This window comes from Dama dama, chromosome 11 (genome assembly GCF_033118175.1).
Source record: "Dama dama isolate Ldn47 chromosome 11, ASM3311817v1, whole genome shotgun sequence".
NCBI classification, from domain to species: Eukaryota; Metazoa; Chordata; class Mammalia; order Artiodactyla; family Cervidae; genus Dama; species Dama dama.
In genome coordinates, this window is record NC_083691.1 from 81,891,924 (window position 1) to 81,917,213 (window position 25,290).

At 33.5% G+C, this 25,290-nt stretch overlaps 1 protein-coding gene across 2 annotated transcripts in view; it reads left to right on the plus strand.

The window, feature by feature from the left end:
* Nucleotides 1–25,290, plus strand: part of MAP4K3 (mitogen-activated protein kinase kinase kinase kinase 3) — a 171,690-nt gene that overhangs the window by 128,142 nt on the left and 18,258 nt on the right. For both annotated transcript variants that reach the window (XM_061155549.1, XM_061155550.1), the window contains 11 exons: nucleotides 4,048–4,106; nucleotides 10,313–10,351; nucleotides 10,595–10,648; nucleotides 13,582–13,624; nucleotides 15,162–15,321; nucleotides 16,162–16,271; nucleotides 19,187–19,228; nucleotides 21,693–21,777; nucleotides 22,937–23,016; nucleotides 24,167–24,227; nucleotides 24,315–24,432. In XM_061155549.1, coding sequence (XP_061011532.1) covers nucleotides 4,048–4,106; nucleotides 10,313–10,351; nucleotides 10,595–10,648; nucleotides 13,582–13,624; nucleotides 15,162–15,321; nucleotides 16,162–16,271; nucleotides 19,187–19,228; nucleotides 21,693–21,777; nucleotides 22,937–23,016; nucleotides 24,167–24,227; nucleotides 24,315–24,432 — 851 coding nt within the window. The remainder of the gene's footprint in view (nucleotides 1–4,047; nucleotides 4,107–10,312; nucleotides 10,352–10,594; nucleotides 10,649–13,581; nucleotides 13,625–15,161; nucleotides 15,322–16,161; nucleotides 16,272–19,186; nucleotides 19,229–21,692; nucleotides 21,778–22,936; nucleotides 23,017–24,166; nucleotides 24,228–24,314; nucleotides 24,433–25,290) is intronic.

Genomic DNA, 25,290 nt, shown 5'->3' on the forward strand with positions numbered 1-25,290 from the left:
CATCACCAACTCAGTGGATATGATTTTGGGTAAACTCCGGGAGTTTGTGATGGACTGGGAGGCCTGGCGTGCTGCAGTCCATGGGGTCGCAAAGAGTCGGACATGACTGAGCCACTGAACTGAACTGAAGTGAAGAGACACAGGTTTGTTGCCTGGGTCAGGAAGATCCCCTGGAGGAGGGCATGGCAACCCACTCCAGTATTCTTGCCTGGAGAATCCCATGGACATAGGAGCCTGGCAGACTACAGTCGATAGGGTCACACAGAGTTGGACAGGACTGGAGTGACTGATTACGCATGCATACAGTTTAATCCCATTGTTGTGCAAGGGTCAGCTGTATGTGTAGAACACTATGTTAATTGCTTTGGAGGACCGTCAGCAGTAACATAATCATTGCTCAAAGAACATGGGTCTCCTGCATTGTAGGCAGATTCTTTACCAACTGAGCTACAAGATTACCCCACAATTAAGTCAAAATTGAACAAAGTCTGTAAATAAATTTACTATGGAAAAGAAACATCAGCTTTTTTTATTTAAAATCTGTTAAGCTATTACTTACTAGAAAATTTATGTTGTGTGGTCACATTTCTTACCTTTTGTAAATGAAGATAGTTTCTAGGGAGGACTCGTTTTATAATTGCATGATGATAGGATTTTTGCTGGAAAATTACACCTAACCTGTTTCAAATATACTTCAACAAAATTAAAAAGAAAATAATAACCTACTGATATTCATTCCATATTTATTCAGTTTGCGTCCTCTTAAGTCTTCTGCTTTTATTAGTCAGTGTTCCAGCCCTACTTGCTTTTGTTTTTAAGAAACAAGAATTATCTAGGGTTCAGTCCCTTTTACTTATGTAAATTGTCTGCCACATTAAAAAATATTTCCTAACACTTTACTTATGTACCATATTTTCTTTTTTTTTTAATGAGAAAAAAAATTCTATTCTTGGTTAAAATATATTGCTAATTTACATAAATGAAAAAAATAAAATTTTTTTAATATATTGCTAAAGTATTTCTTTTGTGTTTTTGTAGCTAACTGTGATAATTCTTTCGACTTCCTGCTGTTTCCTCATCAGTCATAGATAGACTTTGTAATCTCCAGCTAAGTTTAAAAAAAAAAAAACAATAATGAGATTTTCTTGGTCATATATTCTCCTTTTCCAGTGTTCCGCATCACATCCTCTGTTTATTTTCAGTTCTTACAAGAACCTTGTTTTCTTAGAGCCTTTATCCAACTTCAGAAGTTTTCCCCTATTCATTAAAACATATAGGACTTTCTGACCCCAAAAGATATTTTAATTGGGCCTAGGTTGATCATCTTAAGTTTTCTGCTGAATGTTCAGTTTGAATCTGTTCTGGGCTATTGCATGCTTGCAGTCTATGTTGTTGGCTTCTTTGTTAAACACTGTCACTCATTAATAAGTTGATACCTGATTTATGATGCTGAATTTTTTGTCTATCCAGGCATGTTCAAATATATCTTATTTAGCTTATAAAGAATGGGTTTATTTTATTGTCATTTTATAGGGTTAATTTCATTGCTTTGCCGAAAGTTTTGGTAGCATTTTTCTATTCAGAATAGCTTCCAGGTCCCATTGGAAAGCTTTTGAGATCAGTCTTTCTTAGACTGCCCTAAAGATACATAAATAACTACTAACTTTGCCCAAACTTCACTTTTCTTCCTTTCCTTTTTATTTCTTCTCATTTTTCTTATCTGATTTGCTGTCTGAATTCCTGCCATTTAATAAGTGCTTGATAAATAATAGTTGAATTAAATAAGATTAACTGCTTATTAGAAGAACGTAGTGTAGTCCTTTTACTTGATGACATGGCTAGCATATTTTCCCCCTACTTTGGATGCTAAAACATAACTTGATTTACAGAGAAGGAATTACTAAAGAATGAAACCCTCTCAGATTTAGCTTTCCTGGTAGGGCTTAATACATGGCATATTTAATCATCAGACTTGGATCTATCAACAAATTCTCCCCAGCCTGAGTGTTATTCTGTATCTGAACTTAGGCTCCATTTTCTATTAAAATATTTCATTAGTTATTTTAAATTCTTCTCTTACCTTTCTAAATATCTCAGTTGATTTTTTTAAAGTTATTATCATTGACCTGATAATTGTCATACAGCAGATGAGCTAGCTATTCTTAGGACCTATCTATATTCATATAACACAAGCCACGGCCACTCTGCACAAATGTGTGCTTTCGAAAGCTGTCATTTGATTAAAGGCTTAAGAGATTATATTGGCTAAAGAGGTTGCTGGTCTGGCTTTTAGAAGGGCCCAATTACCAGTAGCTAAAGAAAATAAACTTGATTTCAGTAAAGTATGCATTGATACTACTATTTTTCTCTTCTAAATACCAAAGCTTAAAAGTTCCTATGTAACATGACCACTTAAATAATACAGCATAATAATTTGTGTGGTGGTCTAATGATAGTAGTGATTTCATCCTATTAAAACATATCATTACAAATTATAGAGAACAAGTGTCCTTTTTCATTAGGATTTTATGTGATACCAGTGTGACAGTTCACTAATCTTTTTTGTTTATGATATATTATCTTTTCTGTCACTGGTAAGAACATATATTATGCATGGAAGAGCACAGTTATTGAAGAAGACAAAATTTGAGCCTTGTCTAAACCAAGCTTTTGACTTTTATTTTCATCAGATACTCTTGGACAGGTCTTAGAGTATTTAAATGTTAAAATGCTTTTCACTTAAATGTGATATATTGCTTAGAAGTCTTATATTTCTCAGCTTAATATTTATGTGATCTATGTGTATCTTAACGAGGCTGAATATTAGTTATTAACAGGAAAATAAACAAATGGCATTTGAACAAGCATTTATTTAGGGCCTAATTACTGTGTGCCAGGTACGAATCTAGACCCTAGGCTATAGGGAAAAAAGATGGATTTAACAATTTTCCTATGTTCGAGGAGCTTACCGCCTGGCTACTATTTTTATAGACTTATAAATAAATTAATTAAAAGCCAGTGTAAATGCTAAAGGAGACCTATATGTTAAGTACTGTGGAGTCATGAAGAAGGTCACATCAGTCTTCCTGGACAGTCTTGGAAGGCTGCTCCAAGAAGGTAACTTTTGCATTAAGTCCTCATTGTGCATCTGGCAATATCTTGTAAAATTAGAAAGCACTTTAAGTACACTAATGTATTCTAATGAAAATAACATTCATTTAAAATGTTAAATATTCCCCCCTTAATCATTAAAACAATGCTTGAAATACCCTGGGACAAAATGAAACTTTGTACTTTCCGTAGTTGTTGGAAGGCACTTTTTCTTCAAGAAGGCATTTGAGTCAAGCACACTTATTATTAGTTCCCTTAAATTTCAGCTTTTAACTCTGCAACTTGCAGCGTTCAGTGGAAATGTTTAAATAGTTGAACTACCTTAATAATAATTACATGAAGTTTTGCTATGTAACTCTTTACAAAAGTATTAAAAGTCCTTAAGTGCAATTTATAATCTTGTGCAAGTTCACATGTATAATTTACTTGAAAAAAACACCTTATTTTTTAATCTTTAAAAAATTATTACCTGATTGAGGCCATAGTAGAAATATGTGAATGTGTGTATACGCATAATTAATGCAGATCTTATTTACAAAGTCAAACCAAGATTTTTGTTGCTTGTTCTCTTTTGTAATTGTTTTTGCTTCATTATAGCTTGAGCATAAATACCTTATTTAAGCTTTTTTCTTTCCAAAAACTTATTTTTACAAATGTTAATTATAGTAGCAGTGACCATAAATGAAACTTGCATATATTACTCAAACTAGTTGCCAGAAAATTTTTGGTAACTTAAATCATAAAATGTATAAAGCAAGACTACAAACTTCTGAAATCTTTTATTGTTGTGAGTCATACCTTGCCTCCTTTTTAAGAACATATAGCAATACAGATTTATTTGAAGTCTGGGGCTTCTGCTTTTAAAAAACGTTTATTATAGTATCATGATTTGTGATATACAACTGTTTTGCTAAATATTGTATTTTGTACCATTAGGATCTACAGCTAGAATATGGACAAGGACACCAAAGTAGTTACTTTTTAGGTGCAAACAAGTAAGTAAAATCCTTTTAAAATTATATTTAAATTTAAGAATAATTAAGTTGCCTTTAAATATGTTATTAATTTTATTTTAAATATTTACAGTAGTAAATTTACTAGTATGGTAGATTATATTTTATAATAATATGTTTTAAACTTTTTTAAATTACTGCCTTGCCAATCATCTACTCAATAATTGTCATAATGGGGACAGTCACCTTAAATTTTTTATGTCAAGCTACTTTGTAGACCTTACCTGTTAGGGAAAGCTAAGTGCATTCCAACTGAAGAGGAATATATGTTTCAGCAATGCATTTCCTTTATTTGCAGAGTTGACATGTTTATTCCTTACAAAACGTGTTCCGGTGCATCTTCCAATTGTGTTGGCCTGTGAAAACAGATGGAAATAGTCACACTGTTTAGAAATCTTTGTCTTAACTTTTAAAAAAATAAATGGTTACAATGAGTCTCAAGTTTTTGAAGTTATCGTATATTTTATGCAAGAAATAAATCCAACAGTTAATTCAAGGTCAGCTCTATACCAGGCACTGTCTAGCTGATGCAGCCCAGCAGTGAAAAGGCACCTGGCTTACAAGGTGTAGCAATTGAAGATGTTCACAGGCCTGAGTTAGCATGTTACTGGGCCAGGGTCTCTGCTGTTTCTCAGTCTCATTTCCTGAGTTCATGGATAAATTATCATTATAAAAGCTAATTTATAGGAAAATATTTAAACTGACAAAATCTCCCAGCTATGTGGCTATTATTTCAGTAGTCAGAACTACTTAAAATTTCAAAATATATTTTCAGTGAAATTAGAGGTTTGAGACATATTTTAAGTCAAGCAGGTGACTAAAAGACGAGCAACTCAGATTCTCAGATTTAGAGATAGTAATGCAAAATCTTGTCTCTTGTTTTTATAAACTCAATGTTTAATTTAAATATTCTTTTTTTAGCTCAGAGAAAGCTTTGAATGACAAGCTAGAGAAGTGCATTAGTTATGATTTAGCTCAAGGTTTTGTTTTTTTTTTTTAACCTTATGTTTCCTAAAGTTTAAAATAAGTATAAAATTTCCCTGCTAGGAAAATGAAGTTTTGTCAAAATAGTAGCAATCTGTTATTTATAGTTTGTCCTGATTTATTGATGGGCAACAAAGGAAAGTCTGTCTCATAATGGGTTAGCAAAAAATTCTGATGTGTTTCTGTGTTATTTTTGTCTTAATTTCTCCCTAGCTTTAAGAATCTTGTTAGCAAATTTTGATGTATTTTTATGAGATTTGATAATTTGGAAAAATATTTCATTTACCTTTTTTAGTTTATTTTAAATATATTTTTATATTATATACTTACAAAAATACCCCCAAAATAGCCTGTCACTAAGTGCTTTTCCAGATTCCTTGGTTCTCATTTGTCTGATTGTGGTTTTTTTTTTTTTGATTGTTAAACATTTTCATATTATATAGTTTACTTTGGCTAGGTAAAATGTTAATAATTTGCCCAACCTTCATTTTTTGATTAATTGGATCCCTGCTTAAGGAACTGTATTCTATATAACGAATCACTGGCAAGGTAGGTTGGCCAAAAGTTTGCACTTTGGCTGTGTTTCATGTACAGGTATATACATACATGTGACATGAGCATGGATGTAGCACTTCTCTTACTGTACCGATATGTCTGCTTTATTCTTGTGACCAGGCAGTGTTTTAAAACTCACAGGATTTTCTGCTTTCTCCATAGGTGATCAGGCAGACAGATTTCCATTTATGGGTTTCTACCTATTCCAGACCACACAGGAACTATCTAAGAGAGTTTTTTTGTTGTTTTAAAATAGAATACATAGGTATTTTGGCTTAGTTGTTTTCTTTTGAATTCTGTTAATATTGGGGTCAACTTTTCTATTTAAAACCAATAAGATATTATTTTTAAAAGAAAAATTATTTCTGATTCCTTTTAATATAGAGCCAAAGTTCTAAAAATAAATTCTCTTCTAAAGACTTAAATAACAGTGAGAAGAGATTCCTGGCATAATTAAGTAGAGCAGTGCACACGTCTGTGCTAAGTCACTTTAGTCGTGTCCGACTCTGTGCGACCCCATTAACTGCAGCCTGCCAGGCTCCTCCATCCAGGGGATTCTCCTGGCAAGGATACTGGAGTGGGTTGCCGTGCCCTCCTCCAGGGGATCTTCCTGACCCAGGGATCGAACCCACATCTCTTACGCCTCCTGCATTGGCGGGTGGGTTCTTTTACCACTAGCACCACCTTGGAGTGCAGCAGTACTAAATGCCAGATCAGAGTCAGAACTGTCTCTTGCTATAACTATGTAACTTGGAGAAATTTACTTCAGTTTTCTCTAATGAATGGGGATTATAATAGTACCTGCCTCATAGTATGTTAAGGATGAAATGGAATGATCATTGCAAAACATTTAACACATTTTTAGTAAAAACACGTTTGTCGCCCTTACTTACGGTATTTACTCAGTAAATCTTGATTGTAAGAGTAAATGAATATGAGTGAAAGAATAAAATTGCCTTTTGGTTTTAAAGAAATCGGGAGGTTTTTTGCTTTGTTTTTTAATATAATCAGGGCAATACTTAACAGTTTTGAGCCAGTTAGGCAGTTTTGAAAGAGTATACTAACAAGCAACTGATTCAGATGCGCTAAACACTTCGGTGGTGGCTTTTTATTTCTCTATCTGCTTCTTCGGTTCATCAGTTAAATATATGATCTGTTTACAGATTGTACCATTTGCAAATTCTTCATCCAAATTTTTTAGTCATTTTAGATTGACTTTATTTAATTCAATATGTGAGGGCATCTTTTTTGATTTGTTTTATTCATTACTGTTTCAAAATTCCATAAAAGGCATTTAAGTAGGCTAGTGAATAGTGACATTATTTATTATGTTGCATCCAGTGTTGTGATTAAATCAATATTGTATTTTTCTCCAATGCATTCAAAATATAATATTTAGTAAAGATGAACCTTTATGTAAATTTAGCCATATTTCATTTTCTCTTTTATAAAGGCTGAAAAGCAAACCATGTTTTCTCCTTTTCATTAAGACTTCATGAAATCCTATAACTTTATTAACAAAATATCTTAACTCATCATAGGAGATTTACAAGTAAATAAATAAAAAATATATGAGCCCCTAGCCATAGAATGTCTGCTTTTTCATGTTCTCTTATTTTTACAGAACCTTTAATGCCAGGAAGATAGTGTTTTAAAAAGTGAAATGCCATATAACTCCAATTAAATGTGGTAAACTGAAAATAAAAATACATTTTAAATTCTCCTTTTAATTATTTTCAAATGCTAATATTCTCTACTGGAAAAGAAATGACTCAGAAAATATTGTCATATGCTTAAGAAAAACTTTTTTTCATATCTTCTAAGATGGCTTCCCTTATAGCTCAGTTGGTAAAGACTTTGCCTGCAGTGCAAGACCCGGGTTTGATTCATGAGTTGGGAAGATCCCCTGGAGAAGGAAATGGCAACCCACTCCAGTAATCTTGCCTGGAGAATCCCATGGACAGAGGAGCCTGGCAGGCTACAGTCCATGGGATTGCAAGAGTTGGACACAACTTAGCGACTAACCCCCCAAGATAGTGTGAAAGCCTACTGTAGAGTTTAGAAGAAATTATATTTCAGTTGATAAATGTACAGCAGTGCTTCTGAAATTTTTAGTCTCAGGATCCCTTTGCAGTCTTAAAAATTATTAATGACTTCAGTGAGCTTTTGTCTATATGGGTTACAAATATAAATATTTGTAGTACTGAAAGCTTCAAAATATTTTTTTTTATTTCAAATAGTAATATACTCATTCCATGTTATCATTAACAAAGTTTTTTGTGTGTATTAAAAAAATTACTCATCTTTAAGAATGAAGTGAAATGCCAACTCTTAATGGTACCTTCTTTGTAACCCTAGTTGGTTCTTCTCATGAGACTTAGAAGCAGCTTATATATGGCAGTATAATACAGCAAACATTTTGATGAGGGCCACAAACAACATTGTTTTATGAAGAATAGCTGGTTTTTTCTGAAGCGAATAATATTAGGGGAAAAGGTGGCATTGTTTTATATTTTTTGCAGAAATTCTTAATATCTGGCTTGATAGAACACAGCTGGATTCTCATGTCAGTTACTAATCTATTATGATATACATCTCATGAAAACATGAAAAGAGAAAGTGTTAGTCATTCAGTCGTGTCCAGCTCTTTGGGACCCCATGGACTGTAGTCTGCCAAGCGTCTCTGTCCATGGAATTCTCCAGGTGAGAATACTGGAGTGGGTAGCCATGCCCTTCCCCAGGGGATCTTCCTGACCCCAGGATTGAACCCAGGTCTGCCACATTTCTTTACCATCTGAGCCACCAGGGAAGCCCTTCACATCTCATAATCTCCAGAAAACTGTCCTGAGTTTCATTCTCAATGAAAGAATAAAAGTGAAAAAGAAAGAAAAAGAGTGAATGAGTATTTTTTTTTTTAAGTGCTTTACATTATGAAAATAGTTTTTACCTTGCAAACCTCTTACAGGAGCCTAAAGGACCTCCATGGTTGCCAGACCATACTTTGAGAATTGCTAATTTAGAGCAGTGTTACTTGGTTGATAATAATAATGCTAAAAACCCCATTAACTGAATACTTACTGTACTCTAACTTACTGTTCAAAGCATTTTACCTATATTAATTCACTGTATTTTCAGATAGACAGTTTGATCTAGATACTATTGTAATTCCCACTTTACAGATATGGAAACTGAAGCTTAGGGAAATCATAGTAACTGATTGAAGGCCACATCACTTACAGTGGCAGAGACTACTTCACAGCTTGAAATCATTTTGCTACACTGCCTCCAGGTAGAAGCTCTGTCTGTTAGACCTAGCCCTTGAAGAGCTTTGTGAATAGATAATAGGTTTGGCCGAAGTCCCTCAATGTTTTTACATGCAGAATAGGGTTTGCAATTAGTTTATGGTTCTCCTATGTCATTTACAACTCCAGAGTTAAAATTCTGTCATTTTAAAAGACTTAAATTGTTATTTAACTATCCTAATTAAAACACTTGATGGCTAAAATCTATTCTATTAATTGTTTATACTAGCTAACCATACCTTTCATTTTCTCTGGTTTTATGCTTTGATAATTCTGAGGGTAGTTTTTTCCACTTTATATAATAGGAAAGGGAAATGATTAGAAGGTACTACCTTACAGTTTTTGAGGACAGTAAATTTTCTGCTGAATCACTTTTACCATAGTAATCTATCAGTAACCATATTTCTCTCATTCTCATTAGCTTTAAGAAGGCTCTTGAGTTTTATGCTTAAAGAATATAATACAGGAGGTATGCTGCATGAACAGGCAGGGAAAAGAAGTCAGGGACCTTCAGGAATGCTGTGAATTCTCTCTTCCATTCCTGAATACCAAAGTTTTATAAATTGCTCCTAATGATAAAATCCTCACACCTGGGCTGATACAGGCTTAGTCTCCCAAAAGTGTAAATGTGTTTGCCAGTACACCACTGGAGAACAGATCCTTCAGGTAAGTGAGTGTCTTCTGTGAAAGCAAAGTGCTGCTACATTCATGTATTCACATCACATGCATGCATGCTTTTGCAGAGATCCAACATGTTGAGTTTCATTTTGTAGGATTGCCTGAGAGCATGATGTTTTTTTAAAGTGTGTCACCTTTCTTAAGAAAAAGAAAATATAATTTCAGGTGTCAGGTAAAATAGTCCAATAAAAATGTAAATCCTGGAAACCCTTGGGTGTGACCCTGCAATTATTGTTTTGTCAGTTCTATTGTGACATTTCATGGTGGGTTGTCCTTTGTTTGAATTGATATTTTTTCAGTAAACACTAGGATTTATTTTGTTCATTTAAAATACGTGTATAAAGACATGAGCAGCAGAAAATAGAGATTTTTTATTTTTATTTATTAAATGATGTTTTATGGTATAGAGATGATTGTTGTAGCAAGTTTTTAGTGAGTAATAAAAGTTTATTTGAAAAATTTATATATAAGGTTATTGTGATAAAGGAAATGGCAACCCACTCCAGTATTCTTGCCTGGGAAATCCCACGGACAGAGGAGCCTGGTGGGCTACAGTCCATGGGGTCGCAAGAGTCAAACACGACTTAGCGACTTAAAAAAAAAAAAAAATTGTACTTGGTATTTCTTTGCTTTATTCACATTATTTTTAATTTTTACTTTTCTCCAAAGGAGTCTTCTGAAGTCTGTTGAAGAAGAATTACATCAGCGGTAACTTTAATTTTTAATTAAGTTTAAAATATTTTATGTTACAGATGAGTCAAGTCCATTTGCCCCCTTCTGTATCATATAGCCTAAGAGTGTTTTGTTGTTGTTTTAATATTCTGAATTCTGTAAAGATATAGAAATAAATTCTGTCCTGTGTTAGCTCTTCTTGCATTTTCTAAAATTTCTTCTTAAGCCTTTTGGTAAAGTCCATTTAGTAACAGTGGAATTAACCTTTTTTATCCTTAGAGGGCATGTGGCACATTTAGAAGATGATGAAGGAGATGATGATGAATCTAAAAAGTAAGTTCTGTTTCCATTTTTAGTAAAAGAGTGTCATTTGACCTGATTTAGTAAATCTGACGGCTTAATACTGAAGTAATTTTACTGTCTTTTATAATATAGTATCATGGGTTGTTTATAATATAGTATCATAGGACTTCCCTGGTGGCTTAGACGGTAAGGCGTCTGCCTACAATGTGGGAGACCCAGGTTCGATCCCTGGGTTGGGAAGATCCTCTGGAGAAGGAAATGGCAGCCCACTCCAGTACTCTTGCCTGGAAAATCCCATGGACAGAGGAGCGTGGTAGGCTAGAGTCCATGGGGTCACAAAGAGTTGGACACAACTGAGCGACTTCATCATGGGTTGTACCAGAGTTTCTTTCCTTTTCTCTGTTCTAGTTGTATTAGTTCGGGCATCCTTATGACTGGTATTTATTTCTCATGGTTTTGGAGGCTGGGCTGCTGGTCAGTTTACTTCCTGGTGAGAGCTCTCCTCCAGGCTTGCAGACAGCTGCCTTCTCAGTCAGTATATCCTTAGACTTCCCTCAGGGTGTGCGTGCAGACAGAGAAGTCTCTCTTCCTCTTTTTATAAGGCCACCAATCCTGTTGGATTAGGGCCTCATTCTTATGACCTCAGTTAAATGAGCTTAATTTTTAAAAGCACTCCCAAAAGCACTGTCTCCAAATATAATCAGTCATATTGGAGTTAGGAGTTTAACATATAAATTTTGAGGAGACACAGTTCAGTCCAAAAAGTCTTATTAACTCATTCCAGCATCAACTCTAAAGTCCAAAGACTCATCTAAATATCATCTAAGTCAATCTGATATAGATCTCATGATCCCTAGATCACCTTCAGGATTTATTCTTTCCTTCTTTTGAAGAAGCATACATGTTTGGAAAGCTCTGTCATCCTGTCCACAGCCCCCCTTCATTTTGTCTTGTCCATCTTCCATTCAAGCTGCCAGTGTTTGTTCTGGTACAATCCCATGAATTCTTCTCTGAGTGATAGTTCAGGCATACCCGTGGTGTTCTCTCCAGTACATGCTTTCTGATGCCATCCATTTCGGAGCTAATACGGATAGGCTGAGAATTTTTCAAATTTCAAGTTCTGGCTCCTTTTGCTTAATAATTCCTTCTTCAGTTCATCTCTCTCCTCTCATTTCACTGTAAACAATCAAAAAGAACCAAGCGACTCCTTCAGCAGTTTGCTTCGAAATCTCCTCAGCTAACTTATCCAGTTTCATCCCTTGCAGATTTTCCTTCCACAGAACACTAGAACAACACAATTCAGCCAAGTTCTCTGCCACTTTTTATGAAGGATTACCTTTCCTCCATTTCCCAGTAACTGCGTTCCCATCTTGAAACCTCACCAGAATAGCCTTTAATGTTTGCATTTCTACCAGTATTCTGTTAATGACTATTTGTGTATTCTCTGAGAAGATGGAACCTTTCTCACCAGCTCTCCTGTTTTCTCACTGGCCTCTCACTCTTAGCATCCATATTTAACTCTTACAGTCTTTGCTTATTACTCAGTCTCAAAACTGTTTCCACATTTCTAGGTGTTTGTTACAGTAGCACCCCACTTCTTGGTACCAAAATATGTTTTAGCTCAGGCTGCCATAACGAAATATCATAGACTGAGTGGCTGGAGCAACAGAGACTGGTCACAGTTCTGGAGGCTGGATGTTCAAGATAAGGTGCCTGCAGATTGAGTTCCCAGGGAAGGCCCTCTTCTTGGCTCGTAGACAGTGGCCTTCTTGCTTTGTCCTCACACAGCCTTTGCTCATCTGTGCACACACACACAGAAGGAGATCCCTTCCTCATCTTACAAAGCCACCAGTCCTATTGGATCAGCTCCCTACCCACATGACCTCCTTTAACCTCAGTTACCTCCTAGAAAGCCCTGTGTCCAAACACAAGCACATTGGGGGTTAGAGTTTCAACCTACGAATTCTCAGTGGACACAGTTCAGTCCATAGCAGGAGTTGATTAAAAAAAAAATAATAACTTAGAAAAATGTTTACAGAGACAGTAGACATATCCTGTGGTTTAATGTTATAAATTAGTAATCGGTAGCTGCTAGAATTATTACTGTAACTACAAAGAGTCTTACTATATGGTTGATTAAATTTCATCTGATATGTTTCAAGTAAGCAAATCCTTTGGGTACAATTTTTTTTTATTTTTTTACAATTGTATTTTTAAGGGGAGAATATTTTCCCTTCTGTATTTATTGATGTTAGTTCTTTGAGGGAGGAGAGGGAGTTTGTTTTTGTTTTTTTAAATAAGGATGCAGTTTCCTGGCAGAGGGATGAAAACACCTGAGAAGCCATTGGAACATTGATTTTCTTTCCTACCTCACCACTATGTGACCTTGGGCTGGGTCACTTAACCTCTCTGGGCCTCAGTCTCCTCAGCTGAGAATTTATGCTCAATAATCTTTTAATTTTAGTTCAGTCCTGAGTTATAATGAATCTCAGTTTCAATCAAGTAAATTCTGCCATTAGTTTCATAGAGCATGTAAATGAAAAAAGCATGAAGCTTTTGATGAGCTTCATCAGAGATATTTCCTATCTAATAGTAGTAAAAATGAAGCTTGTATCGTGATATATTTTTATATCATTTTGCTATCTTTCCTTAAACCAATTGTTGCTTGTGTTTTTATATGAATTACCTTTCAATTGATGTAAATTGGAATTATAGCTGTCTTTTCCAGTTTTAATTACTAAATATTATTTGGAAACAAGAAAGCATATAAACTCAGTTACTTCTCAGTAATACTTCATTCAGCATAACATGATTATTTCACAGAATATTTTGGAAAACACTCATCTTAGAAAAAGAAACCTGTATATACAAATCATCTATATTTTTGAAAAATGAATCATATTTTAATAATGATTTATTTGTAAAATGAAGAGTTCTGATTCTAAGTGTTTATGTTTTTATAGTTCAACCATGAAAGCCAAAGTTCCACCTCCTTTGCCACCAAAGGTAAGAAGATTTGTATTTCAGTAGAATTGTGTTTGCGTATGTTATTGTTCTGCCACTTTAATACTGTATTAGTACTTACTCTGTAGCTTATTTTCACTTAGGATTCACAAAGAAAAATCTTGAAGTTACTAATCATGATATAAGTAGATGATTGTAATTGTTGTCTTTTTTTTTCCAATTTTCAAATTTATTATTTGATGTTAATTCTAAATAATAAGTTCTAGAAATTCATAAATAAAAATGATTATTTCACTTGGGTTAGAAAACTCATGTATTTAATAAGATTTTCTCTCCTTTAAATCTATAATCTACAAGTAACTGATTTCCTGAGAATGGGTAAAAAAAGATAGTTACCATTACAGAGATTTAATTTTCAGAAGATACTTTTAAATAAAAAATACAATATAGGACAATAATTTAAAAATAAAATTTTACCAACAGAAGCTTTTTGTCAAACAAAACAAAGCATCATTAGAGAATTCCCTGGTGATTCTATGGTTAGGACTTGGCACATTCCTTGCAAAGGCCCAGGTTCAATCCCTGGTGAGGGAACTAAGATCCCACAAGCTGTGTGGCATGACCAAAAATAAAAGGAATCATAAATAATAAAATAATCCCAACTGATGGGATATTTTATAAGTAAAATAAGTTGATAGATATGGTAATTAAATTTATAAGCTCATATGCATAGCAAATTTTAATTATAAAATGAACTGTTTATAAAATGAGTTGTTATTAGGTTTGAAATCAGGAGTTATAAGTGAGAATTGGAGTCCAGCCAGTCTAGATATCCAATGTACTACTATATTTTGTTTTCATTTTATACTTTTTAAAAAATCATGATCCACACACATAAGTAATATTGTTCTTTTTTGTTTAGTTTTACATTAGAAATAAGAGATCTGAATTTCAAAGAGATAAATACGGCTCAGTCTCCCTAATAAGGGATACAGTATAAAAATTTATAAATACTGCAAACCTTTGGCTGACTGGAGGTTTTTCCATTGTCTGCACAGAAAGTCTCTCAGGTATCCTGTATTGCTGAGTTTGTGTTCTCTGATTTAATAAAATTTTAATCAGCATCTTCTCCTGTTGCGTATCTGGAAGATTAAGCATTAACATTAAAGACTTTGAGTCATCTGAAAGAGACAGTTTAGAGGTTAGCCTTGAAAGGAATTGAACTTTGATTAGCCTGAATGTTTAAAATAAAAAGAGATTCATTTAAATTGGAGATCATAAAGACCAGACTATTTTTATTTGGCAAATTTAAGTGGGTAGGCTTGTGAAGAATTAATAGAGAGTAGAACAAGGTCTTTTTTCTTGAGAAAACATTTTTGTGTACATTTTTAGGATATATATTAAGATTATCTGAATCAGATAGTTGAATATCCTTGAAACTCAACTATTAAACACAGTTTGAAAGCCTCTGATATATAATAATATTTACTTCAGGGAAGATACTTAATATTTTTCATGTTTAATGAAACATGAGTGATTTCATGTTTAGTCATTGGTCTCCTTTTCTGTATTGTTTCAGCCTAAGTCCATATTCATACCACAGGAAACTCATTCTACTGAGGATGATAATCAAGGAACAATCAAGAGGTGTCCCACATCAGAGAGCCCAGCAAAGCCATCGCAAGTACCACCGAGGCCACCACCTCCCAGGTTACCGCCTCAGAAGCCTGTGGCTTTAGGTAATGACGAAGAGGAGGTGCAATAAGAGTGTTGCCAGGTTGTCATAATGCATGGAGAAAAGTAGGACTCCTTCTTTTAAGGGATGATTTGACATTCCTTTGAGGAGAAGAGAAGGAAGCAGTGGCTATAGAGATGAAGTCTGCTTTTTGCCTCATAGTTTGAAGTGTTTTTATGACAGGATTACCTATGACCCAGGCTGATATTTTGCCCCTTGCTTCTCATTTCATGTCTAGCTTTCCCTCTTTTAGAGAATTATTTGTGCCCAATTTGTCATTTATCTGTAGAGTGAGGCAACAAAAGAAATTAAACTCTGAACAAACAAGGAAAATGTGTTTTGGTCCTAGGCTACTTCTTGAGAAAAAGACAAGGACGCCTTGTCTAACTCTTGTTTTATTTCAGTTAATCATTTTAGAAAAACGATTGTCGGTATTTGCCTCCAAATTAATCCTTAAAGGTGCTGTTTTAATATTGTGAAGTGTCTTATGTTTATGCAAAAGAAGCAATTAAAAAATAGAGTAGTAATGTTCCTCGGATAACAAACTATAAATTGCTTCTTTCCTGAAAGTAGTTATGTATTCAGTACTTTGTTCTTTTTATCACAAATATATGTACTTAGATACAACCTGAATTTTAATTTACCTATATGAAAGAAATAGAGATAAAACTAGAACATATATATGATTGTTATACTACTAAATATTCTGACTGGATAATCCCAAATGAAGGCTGAAACTGTCTCAGAGATAATATATTTTTTTCCTACTTGATAATTTTCTGAATGAAAATTTTCATGAAAATTAATCCTTTTTTTTAATATGTTTAAACATATCTTATTGAAGGAAATGGAGTGAGCTCCTTCCAGCTAAATGGTGAACGAGATGGTTCATTATATCAACAGAATGAATATAGAGGCACTAACCTTTCAAGGAAAGAAAAGAAAGATGTACCAGTAGGTATTTATGTTCATAAGCTCTTACTTGTATTTGTTTCCTTTTTGACTATTAAATTAGTTTTGCAGTTTTAATTAATGAAACAATAGCAATTATATATTTTATAATTAGTATATTTATATTTTAGTATGTTAATAGTAGGTTGTTTAAATCTTGAAAAACATTACTTTGCTGTGGTAAACATGAATGAAGGCTTTCTACTCTTCAAATTATTTAGGCCAATTGGTTATATTGCATATTATAAAATGTGGCCTTCTAACATACTGGTAAACCCTTAATATTTTTGTGATTGTTGAGAAATATTATTCTCATTAATGAGAATGATTCTTACACGTTTCTTTTATGGTCTCAAGAACTTATGGAAGGAAAGCCATACCTTCTACCTCAGGACAAATTTCTGTCACATAATTTGTGTTGTTACTACTTTTACCAAAGAAAATAGCTATCAAGGAAGAAAAATTAAGGTTATTTCTAGTAGATATAATATACCACTTCAGGAAAGATGCAATTAGCCTTAGCAACTGTTCCTATTAGAAAAATTTGATAAAACACCATGACATAACTACTAGAACATCAATAGAATTTATCAGGGATATTAAAAATTTGTGAAGAATTTATACTTAATCATCAGAAGACATTCTATGATGTCCATCATCATAGAACTTAACCAAAAAATCCTTAAAATTCCCAATTCAGCGGATGTCAACAAGATCATAAGTCAGTATTTGGGGGAATTTTTTGTGTATACTAATTTTTGTTATTCTAGAAATTCATAGACCATTTAATATGTTTATGTGCGTATAGCTGTAATAACTTTGTATGCTAAACACATTGCTAGAGGGTTTTTTAATGTATCTGTTATTTTATAAGATTTCACTATAGAATGTGACATACCATTTTTATGATTCAGTTAAAGCATTTGACTGGGGTTATGCATTGTAATTTCTGAAACAGGACATTTTTAACAAAAGTGAAATGTCTTTTAGAAATCATAGGGTTTATGTAGTCTCTCCAGCTGAGTAGTGCCTTTTTCATCAGCTTAAATTTTAGCAATCCTTCTAATATAGTAGTTTAAAAATTCACTTAATGACTGTAACAGTATAATAACCTTTGAGAAATGAGTACGTTTTTTAATTTATGTATTTTAAATTCACTTTTTCTATTACCTTGTTAGAATATGGAACTAGTAGTTAAACTAACAGTCTCAATAATTCTGAAATAAATATGTCATGACTGTATCATAGGATAAAAAGTATCCATGGTATATTGAAATGTGATTACAGTTTATGCAGCTTCTTGAAATTATTTACAGCCTCTTGAAATTATTTACAGCCAATTCTGTCAGTACTTAAATTAAATCCGACAGTTAAAACATTCAGAGCTCCCTAATTAAAAATGTTTTGCTAAAATAGATGATATATGATAATTTAGGGACATCTATATAAAATTATGTACATAAATTATTTGCAGAATGAAAAAAAATTATCAGAAATTGATTGGCAGTATGTACATCCTCATAAACATATCTCCAAAGTAAAATTTCATAGTCTTAATTTTAGAAATGTCTTAAAGTTACTCATATAAATAGTACTATACAGAATATTTCATTTCTATCATGTATATGAAATCAGTTAACAGTAGCTTTAAAATTTGTATCTCATTTAAATAATTCTGATTTATATTAAACTGAGAAAAATTTATAATGTCATTCCTTAAAATGCTGTTATTAAGATTAAAAGAAACTAGACTATCAGAAAGCTTATGTTTAAATTATAATCTCTCCCAAGAAGATTCTTTCTCCAGGGATAAATCATAAAATTGAAAATAACCTGTTCTCCTGGGGTAAATCATATGCCCCAGGAATGTAGCCCCTTGGAAAAATATCTGGAACTCTTGAGGATGTTGTCATAGATGAATGATGTGATTGTTTTTGCTCTCCTTACATTATCATTATACTCTGACCAATGATTCATGCATTTGAGTCCATCAGAATTTAAAACTTCAATGGACAAAGCACTTGGTAAATGAGGTTAACAATCTACAGACTAGGAGAAAACATTTGTAATATATAGCAGATAAAGTATTTAAGTCTAATTTATATAAACAGCTCCAAAAAATAAATAACTCAGTGTTTTTTGTTTTTTTTTTAAAAAAAGCAAGGCAGGGAGGGGAGAATTCACAGAAGAAGAAATACAGTTAGCCAATAAACATTCCTTTAAAAAGGTTCTCAACCTTCCTAGCTGTCAGTGGCATGCAAGTTAATGAGAAACAAAGGGGAAAACTTTTTTTACTCCTGTAAAAACTGTTATAAATTTGATAACATTGTCTGTGAGACTGTGAAGAACCAAGACTTGTACATTGCTGATGGGAGTGATACAAAATGGGCACTTGGAAAGGCAGTTTAGCAGTCAGTATCCACTAAAATGCAAAAGCTACAGACCCCATGTTCCAGTATTTTCACTTCTCACAGCATATTCTTTAAAAAAACCATTTCCACCTTGTGTAGTAAACTATATGCGAGGGTGATGATTTCCACATTGTTGTTGTAGTAAAAAATGGAAAATAATCTAAATATCCAGTAACAGGAAGTAGCTAAAGTTTGTTGTATTCATACTGTGCTGCAGTGAAAGCCAATGGCTAACAGGTCTGGAAGGATACACAGATAAGTGGGTATTTTGTAACGTAAAATAATTGCCTAGAGAAAGATTTGGAAGGGTACACAATAAACCATTTGGGGGGGCAGGTTCTAGGAATAAGTGGACTGTGAAAGGATTATAGAGATCTTCAGTATTATCTATAATGTTTTGTTTGACAAAGAAATGTATTCGTTTATTTTATTGGGACACATGAGTTTGAAATAACAGTGTTCATAAACTAAACAAGAAGTATAATCATGCATGTGTTCTTTTTCTAGAAGCCTATTAGTAATGGCCTACCCCCAACACCTAAAGTGCATGTGAGTATAAATATCAAATAGGCTAAGTTTTCAAACTGAATACAATAACATAATTTCTTAAGTATATGCCTTTGGTTGGATTTTTTTGCCTGTTTGAAAGAACCCCCATTATATTAAAAAAATCTTTAAAATTGCTAATTTAAATACTAATTGATTATATTTGAAAAGTATAGCTTTTCAAAAGAATTGTGATACATTATACATTTTATAGCTTCTTTATTTGAAAATTACTAATGTTTTTGCACATATTTTTGAAGGAATGAGAAAAATGCAGTTATCAAAAACAGAATTTTAGAACTAGGAGGAGCATTAAAGGAGCATCTGGCCCTAATTTTATTTTGTCCATGGGTAAAACGGAGACCCTTTGGATCCAGTTTGGGTCCAGAATCCTGTTTGCTGAAAAACATGGAGAACTCATGGCTCCTGACTCCTTTTCTCTCTTCAGTCCCCCAGTCTGGGGAAGGAGCATTCAGCTCCTTTGGACGCTAACCAATGGGAGCATGGGGTCACAGAGTTGGACACGACTGAGTGACTATCACTCACTCACTCAAAACTGAGACCCAAAGATATTAGTCACCAAAATCACAAACCGCTGCCCAGCTCTAACCAGAACTAAAACTAGACCTTAGATGTCCTATATTATAGTCCTTATCATTTTTTATATCTGTATATATACCATGCTGTCTTCTTTAGGATTAAAATTATGTTGTGCTCAGTCATGTCGGAATCTTTGCAACCCCATGGACTGTAGCCCCCCAGGCTCCTCTGTCCATGGAATTATCCAGGCAAGAATACTGGAATGGGTTACCATTTCCTTCTCCAGGGGATTTTCCCAACCCAGGGATCAAACGCATGGCTCCTGCATTGGGAGGTGGATTCTTTATCACTGAGCCACCAGGGAAGCCCTTAAAATTATATTAACTCAGTTTAATTTTAGTTAAATATGGATAGAACTACATTTTGCTGATCTCGATCTATAGCCTGAAACTTTGTATAACACTAGTTTAGACAATGTCCATAGTTTTTCTAGTTTGTAACCTCTCAAGTCTACTTTTTAGCCCTTTTACCTTTTAACTCTACTATTAGTATAAAAATCTGAGTAATTATGCCTCATCTTACAAAAAGAAGTTATGCGTGTAGAGGGCTCCCAGGTCTAGGAGATACACATGCACGATAGGGGTAAGATTTATTGTTGGGCTAAGGATGAACCTCCTTTATCAGGCATGCAGTTGACAGGGAAGAGCTGATGACTGTGGACCAACTGCACAAGTTAGGTTTAGGGTGAAGCTGGTTTGATTGTTTTGTACCTCATTCTGTCATTTAGATTTTTAGGAGTTTAGCAGTACCTTAACATAGGAATTTGATGTACCTATCTTAAAGGGTAATTATCAGGATTAATTAAATGATAGAATTTCTGCCCTATACCATAGAAACATTTCTTATTGGCCTTCTGCCACGCACTGGTATTGCCAGGCTGCTGTTCTTTTTGGAGAACTAAAATCTTAAAAATACTGGTTGCTAGGTTTTTATGAATAAAAAGGAAATTTTAAGATCAAATATTTTAATTATTTTGTGTTAATATTTTTAATCCACTGTAGTCAGCAATAATCACTGTATTGTCTCTGTGTTTGTGAAGAAACTATTCCTGCTGTAAAATGATGCACAGTAGAATTCCCTGGTGGTCCAGTGTAGGACAAGGTGCTTTCCCCGCTGTGGGCCTAGGTTTGATTCCTTGCTCACAAGCTCTGTGGCACGGCCAGAAGAAAAAAGAAATGAGCCACAGTGCTGTTGTTCTGATCAAATGCTTCTGTATCCTTTTTCCCCTCCAAGTTATTTATTCTAACCAGAACAGTCATTTCAAAATTAACATCTTACTCTTTGAAGATCAAAAAACATTCAAATGAGTGATATTATATTTCATTATAAGGTATTTATTATCTGAAAAGTTTGTAAATGAGCTTGATAAATAAATATTAACATCAAAGAATAAAGCTTTTTGTTGACTTCTTCCAGGGAGAATAATCAGATTGCTCAATTTTTTTTTGTAAAGTACATCTCTCTGTTTTGAGATTAAAGTACATATATGAGTTTCAAATCAACTGTACCTCTTCCACTTTGTAATATGAAATTCAGTGATTAATACTGTTTTTAGGCTCATGAAACCAAGTAAGAAAATTTTCACCTTTGTAGAAATTATGGGTTTCCTTATCAGAGAATATTGTATTAGTGTTAATGTGGGATATGTAAGCACATGTGGGATATCCCAGTGCACATTTCTATAAGCAAATTATTGTGCAGAATTAATTGCTATTACTGCTTTGTTTATTTGAGAAGATAGGAAGAATAAAGTGACTTTTAAGTAAAATCTTATCTAACAGTCATTGTGCCTGGAACCTCCTTGATATCACTGTAAGGCAAAAATGACTAGGACTTGATAGATTCATTTAGTTATTTTTTTTTCCAGATGGGTGCCTGTTTTTCAAAGGTTTTTAATGGATGTCCCTTGAAAATTCACTGTGCAACATCATGGATAAATCCAGACACAAGAGGTAGTACTATATGTTTTTATCTATTTTTATCTTTCTGATTGCTTACTGTTTTCATGAGGCTAGAACAGCACTCAGTTTTAATCACTTTATGCATATCTTTCTGAAAAATAAATTTATTATAATTTAAAAAAATTCAAGGTAAATCCATTTCTATGTGTTATTAGCAGTGTTTGAGGTGACACATGATATTAAAATTTTCCTGTATAGTCACCATATCAACATATTGAAACCGTATGCTCTGTGCCATCTATCTGTATAAAGATGTTCATAGATACACATGTACACACATATGCACATGCTCGCTGTTTCTTACACACACAGATTTACTAAATCTTTTAAATTGCCAAGATGTAGGTACTTTTATTTCAAAGGTAAAGAAAACAGCACTCAGAGAGGCTCATTGATTCACAGCTAGTCGGTAGTAGAGCTGCAGTTTGAACCCAGTTCAGTCCTGTCTGAGCACAAAGTTTATGCCTTTAATCTGTCAGTACTGACCCTAAATACTGGGCAGTTGAGGCATGCTCTTGACATTCTAAGTTGTTCTTAGGATGCTTCAGCTTAGTCTGGAGAAGTTCTTCACCTACTTTTTGATATTATCATAAAATGTGATTGATCAGGACCATGACCAGACTTGTAGCATCTTCTAGAAGATACTGAACACCCTAGCAGGTATCCAAGTTTAGTTAATTTTTTAAAGAGACAGTAGTCAGACTTGGTTTTTTGATGCTATGCTTATAACAGACCATCTGCAAAAATCATTTGAGTTTTCATCAACTGTTCCTGGTTTACATTTTATGTGTCATTTGCACATGATCCTCTCCAAGAGGGAATTTAGAAAAGGAGTTGCAGATTCTCTGTCAGTCCTGAGAACCCTCCAATGAATGAGGAGTCCTAGCATGCTGTTCTTCAGAACCTGTTTTCCTAAAAGTTTTCTTCACTGCTTTGAGGCTGATAGTTGCATATAAATCAATTCTTTGAGCTAGAGTCTCTAACTACTTACTTGCATTAAAATAAGAAACACTGCTTTATAGACAATAGCAATTCTTTTTTCATATGTTAATGTATATATATATATACACACATTATATAAAAGATTATATAAATCTTTTGTAAAAGAATTTTATACATCAAAATCAGTGGATTATTTTTGTCATTTCAGATCAGTACTTGATATTTGGTGCTGAAGAGGGGATTTATACCTTGAATCTCAATGAACTTCATGAAACATCAATGGAACAGGTATGTTGTAATGTGTTTCTCCCTTTTTAAAAAAAAAAAAATTCTTAATTTATTATACATAGACACTAAATAAGGAATAAGTTTCAGTGCTATGATTTGCTGTCTCTTTTGTTTAGAAAACCTTCCTAGAGCATGTCCTATTTACTCGGTGCTGGAGACGTACCTAAATTTTCCACAGTTTGTTGTGATCCACACGGTGGTTACTCACAGGAGTAGTGCTCACTTTCAAGTGGCTTATGATCTAACAGAGGAAATAGGCCTGTAAACCAGTAACTGCAACATATTGTACTTCCAGTTAGATGTCACACTGGGAGTGAGTACAAAGTGTAACCCCCAGAGGCGGTTATCACTAGCACCACCGATGGAGAGAGGAGGAGAGACATTTTTTAAGATGGACCATAAATGATGATGAACAGAAGGTTGACAGACAAGAGAAATGGAAACCGCATGGCACAAATATGGAGCTATGAATGGTCCGTTCAGTTGGAGTGCAGAATGAGTATAGAATAATAGCAATACATGAAGGTGGCTGAGTAAGCAGGTGCCACACCCCAGGGCTTTGTGTACCATGCTGATGACCAGTAATGAATTCTGTGTATATGTCCTTTATGATTTATAGATTTTCAGCATTTTCTCTCAGCTCTTTTCCCTCCATACCTAGTGTTTCCATACTCTTATGTTTTACACCACCATGATCTTTTTTCCTCTCTTCTGCTCCAGAAGCCAGGCATGTCCATACACCAAGATAAGACCATTTTTTGAAAGTACACAGGAGAGTTTTAATTATTTAAAACTCAAAAACCAAAATAAAGGAATAGACATTGTTTGAAAATGCCCTTTTCCTTGTGTAGTTTTGAGATTACATAGTCTGTACCATAAGGAGAATAGAGCTAATCATATAATGTAAGAACTTAGATAATGAAATTACACGAATTTATTTTTCTTCCATATGAATATGTATATGTAGCATCTTGTTTTAAATATCTTATAAAATGAGTTTCTATTAAAAATAAATTTCCTTTTAAAAACTGGCCTAAAATAAATAAATAAATAACTGGCCTAATGATATGACAGCTACATGGTTAATATGTGAATATTTACACTGCTGTTATCTATTATCCTGTGTAAATTTTGTGCTTTTTTTTATCAGCTATTTCCCCGAAGGTGTACGTGGTTGTATGTAATGAACAATTGCTTACTGTCAATATCTGGTAAGTCTTATTAGTTTTTAAAAACCTTACAGCTATTGTTCCTATTTATGTTATCAGCTTTTGTGACACATTTATTTTTCTCTACAGGTAAAGCTTCTCAGCTTTATTCTCATAATTTGCCAGGGCTTTTTGATTATGCAAGACAAATGCAAAAGTTACCCGTTTCTATTCCAGCACACAAACTTCCTGACAGAATACTGCCAAGGTAACATCCTTAGAGATAATATGTGAATTCATTCTAAAAAAAAAAAATAGATATACTGCAGAAATTGCAAAAAGCTCTCAGCTTGGGTTTGTAGAAATCGTGTATAATGAAAAAACTGTAAAAAGTAACATATTTTCACAAGTGTCTATCATATTCTAAAATTTTCTACTTTATACTTTTCCACTTATATCAAACATTTTCTTTCTGAACTGTTAGTTTTTCTACGTTAAAACTAATTTTTTTTTCCTCTAGTTTGCTTGTAATTTTATATCACATATAGTTATAGCTTTTGATTTATTTGTGTCAATTTGAATAAATTGAATTTTTTTCAAAGTAGTTTCTAAACTTAGAAAATTTAAGTGACTTATTAACTGAAGATTTTTATAGGAAGATACTTACTACTTAGAAGTTAGGTGTTTTGTTTTTCTGCTTACAGGGATTTTTAATTGTGTTTGCTCTTCTGTTTAGTCATTATTATTATTTTGGTTATTATTATCCTGGACCTTATTTGTTGAGTAAAAGTCTTCTGAGTCTGGTATAAATTGTACTTTACAATACTTTTGTGATGTAACCATTCTTCCTTTACAGTATTAGTTGTAAAGCAACTAATATAGAACCTTAACTTTTAAGTACCTTAAAAATTTGTCAATTGCTGAGTTTACAGTATAGTTAAGATTTGCCACTTTGTGCACAAAAGCTTTTTAAAAATTAACTTTTCAATGAAAATCATTTTAAAATATACTGCAAGCTTTTCTGTCTTAAAATAGATTACACTGAGTTTAACTGGATCTTTTCATGATGAATTAGTTATGATTATGAACTTGATTTATTATGTTTGTACAGTAGTATCTGCAGTTG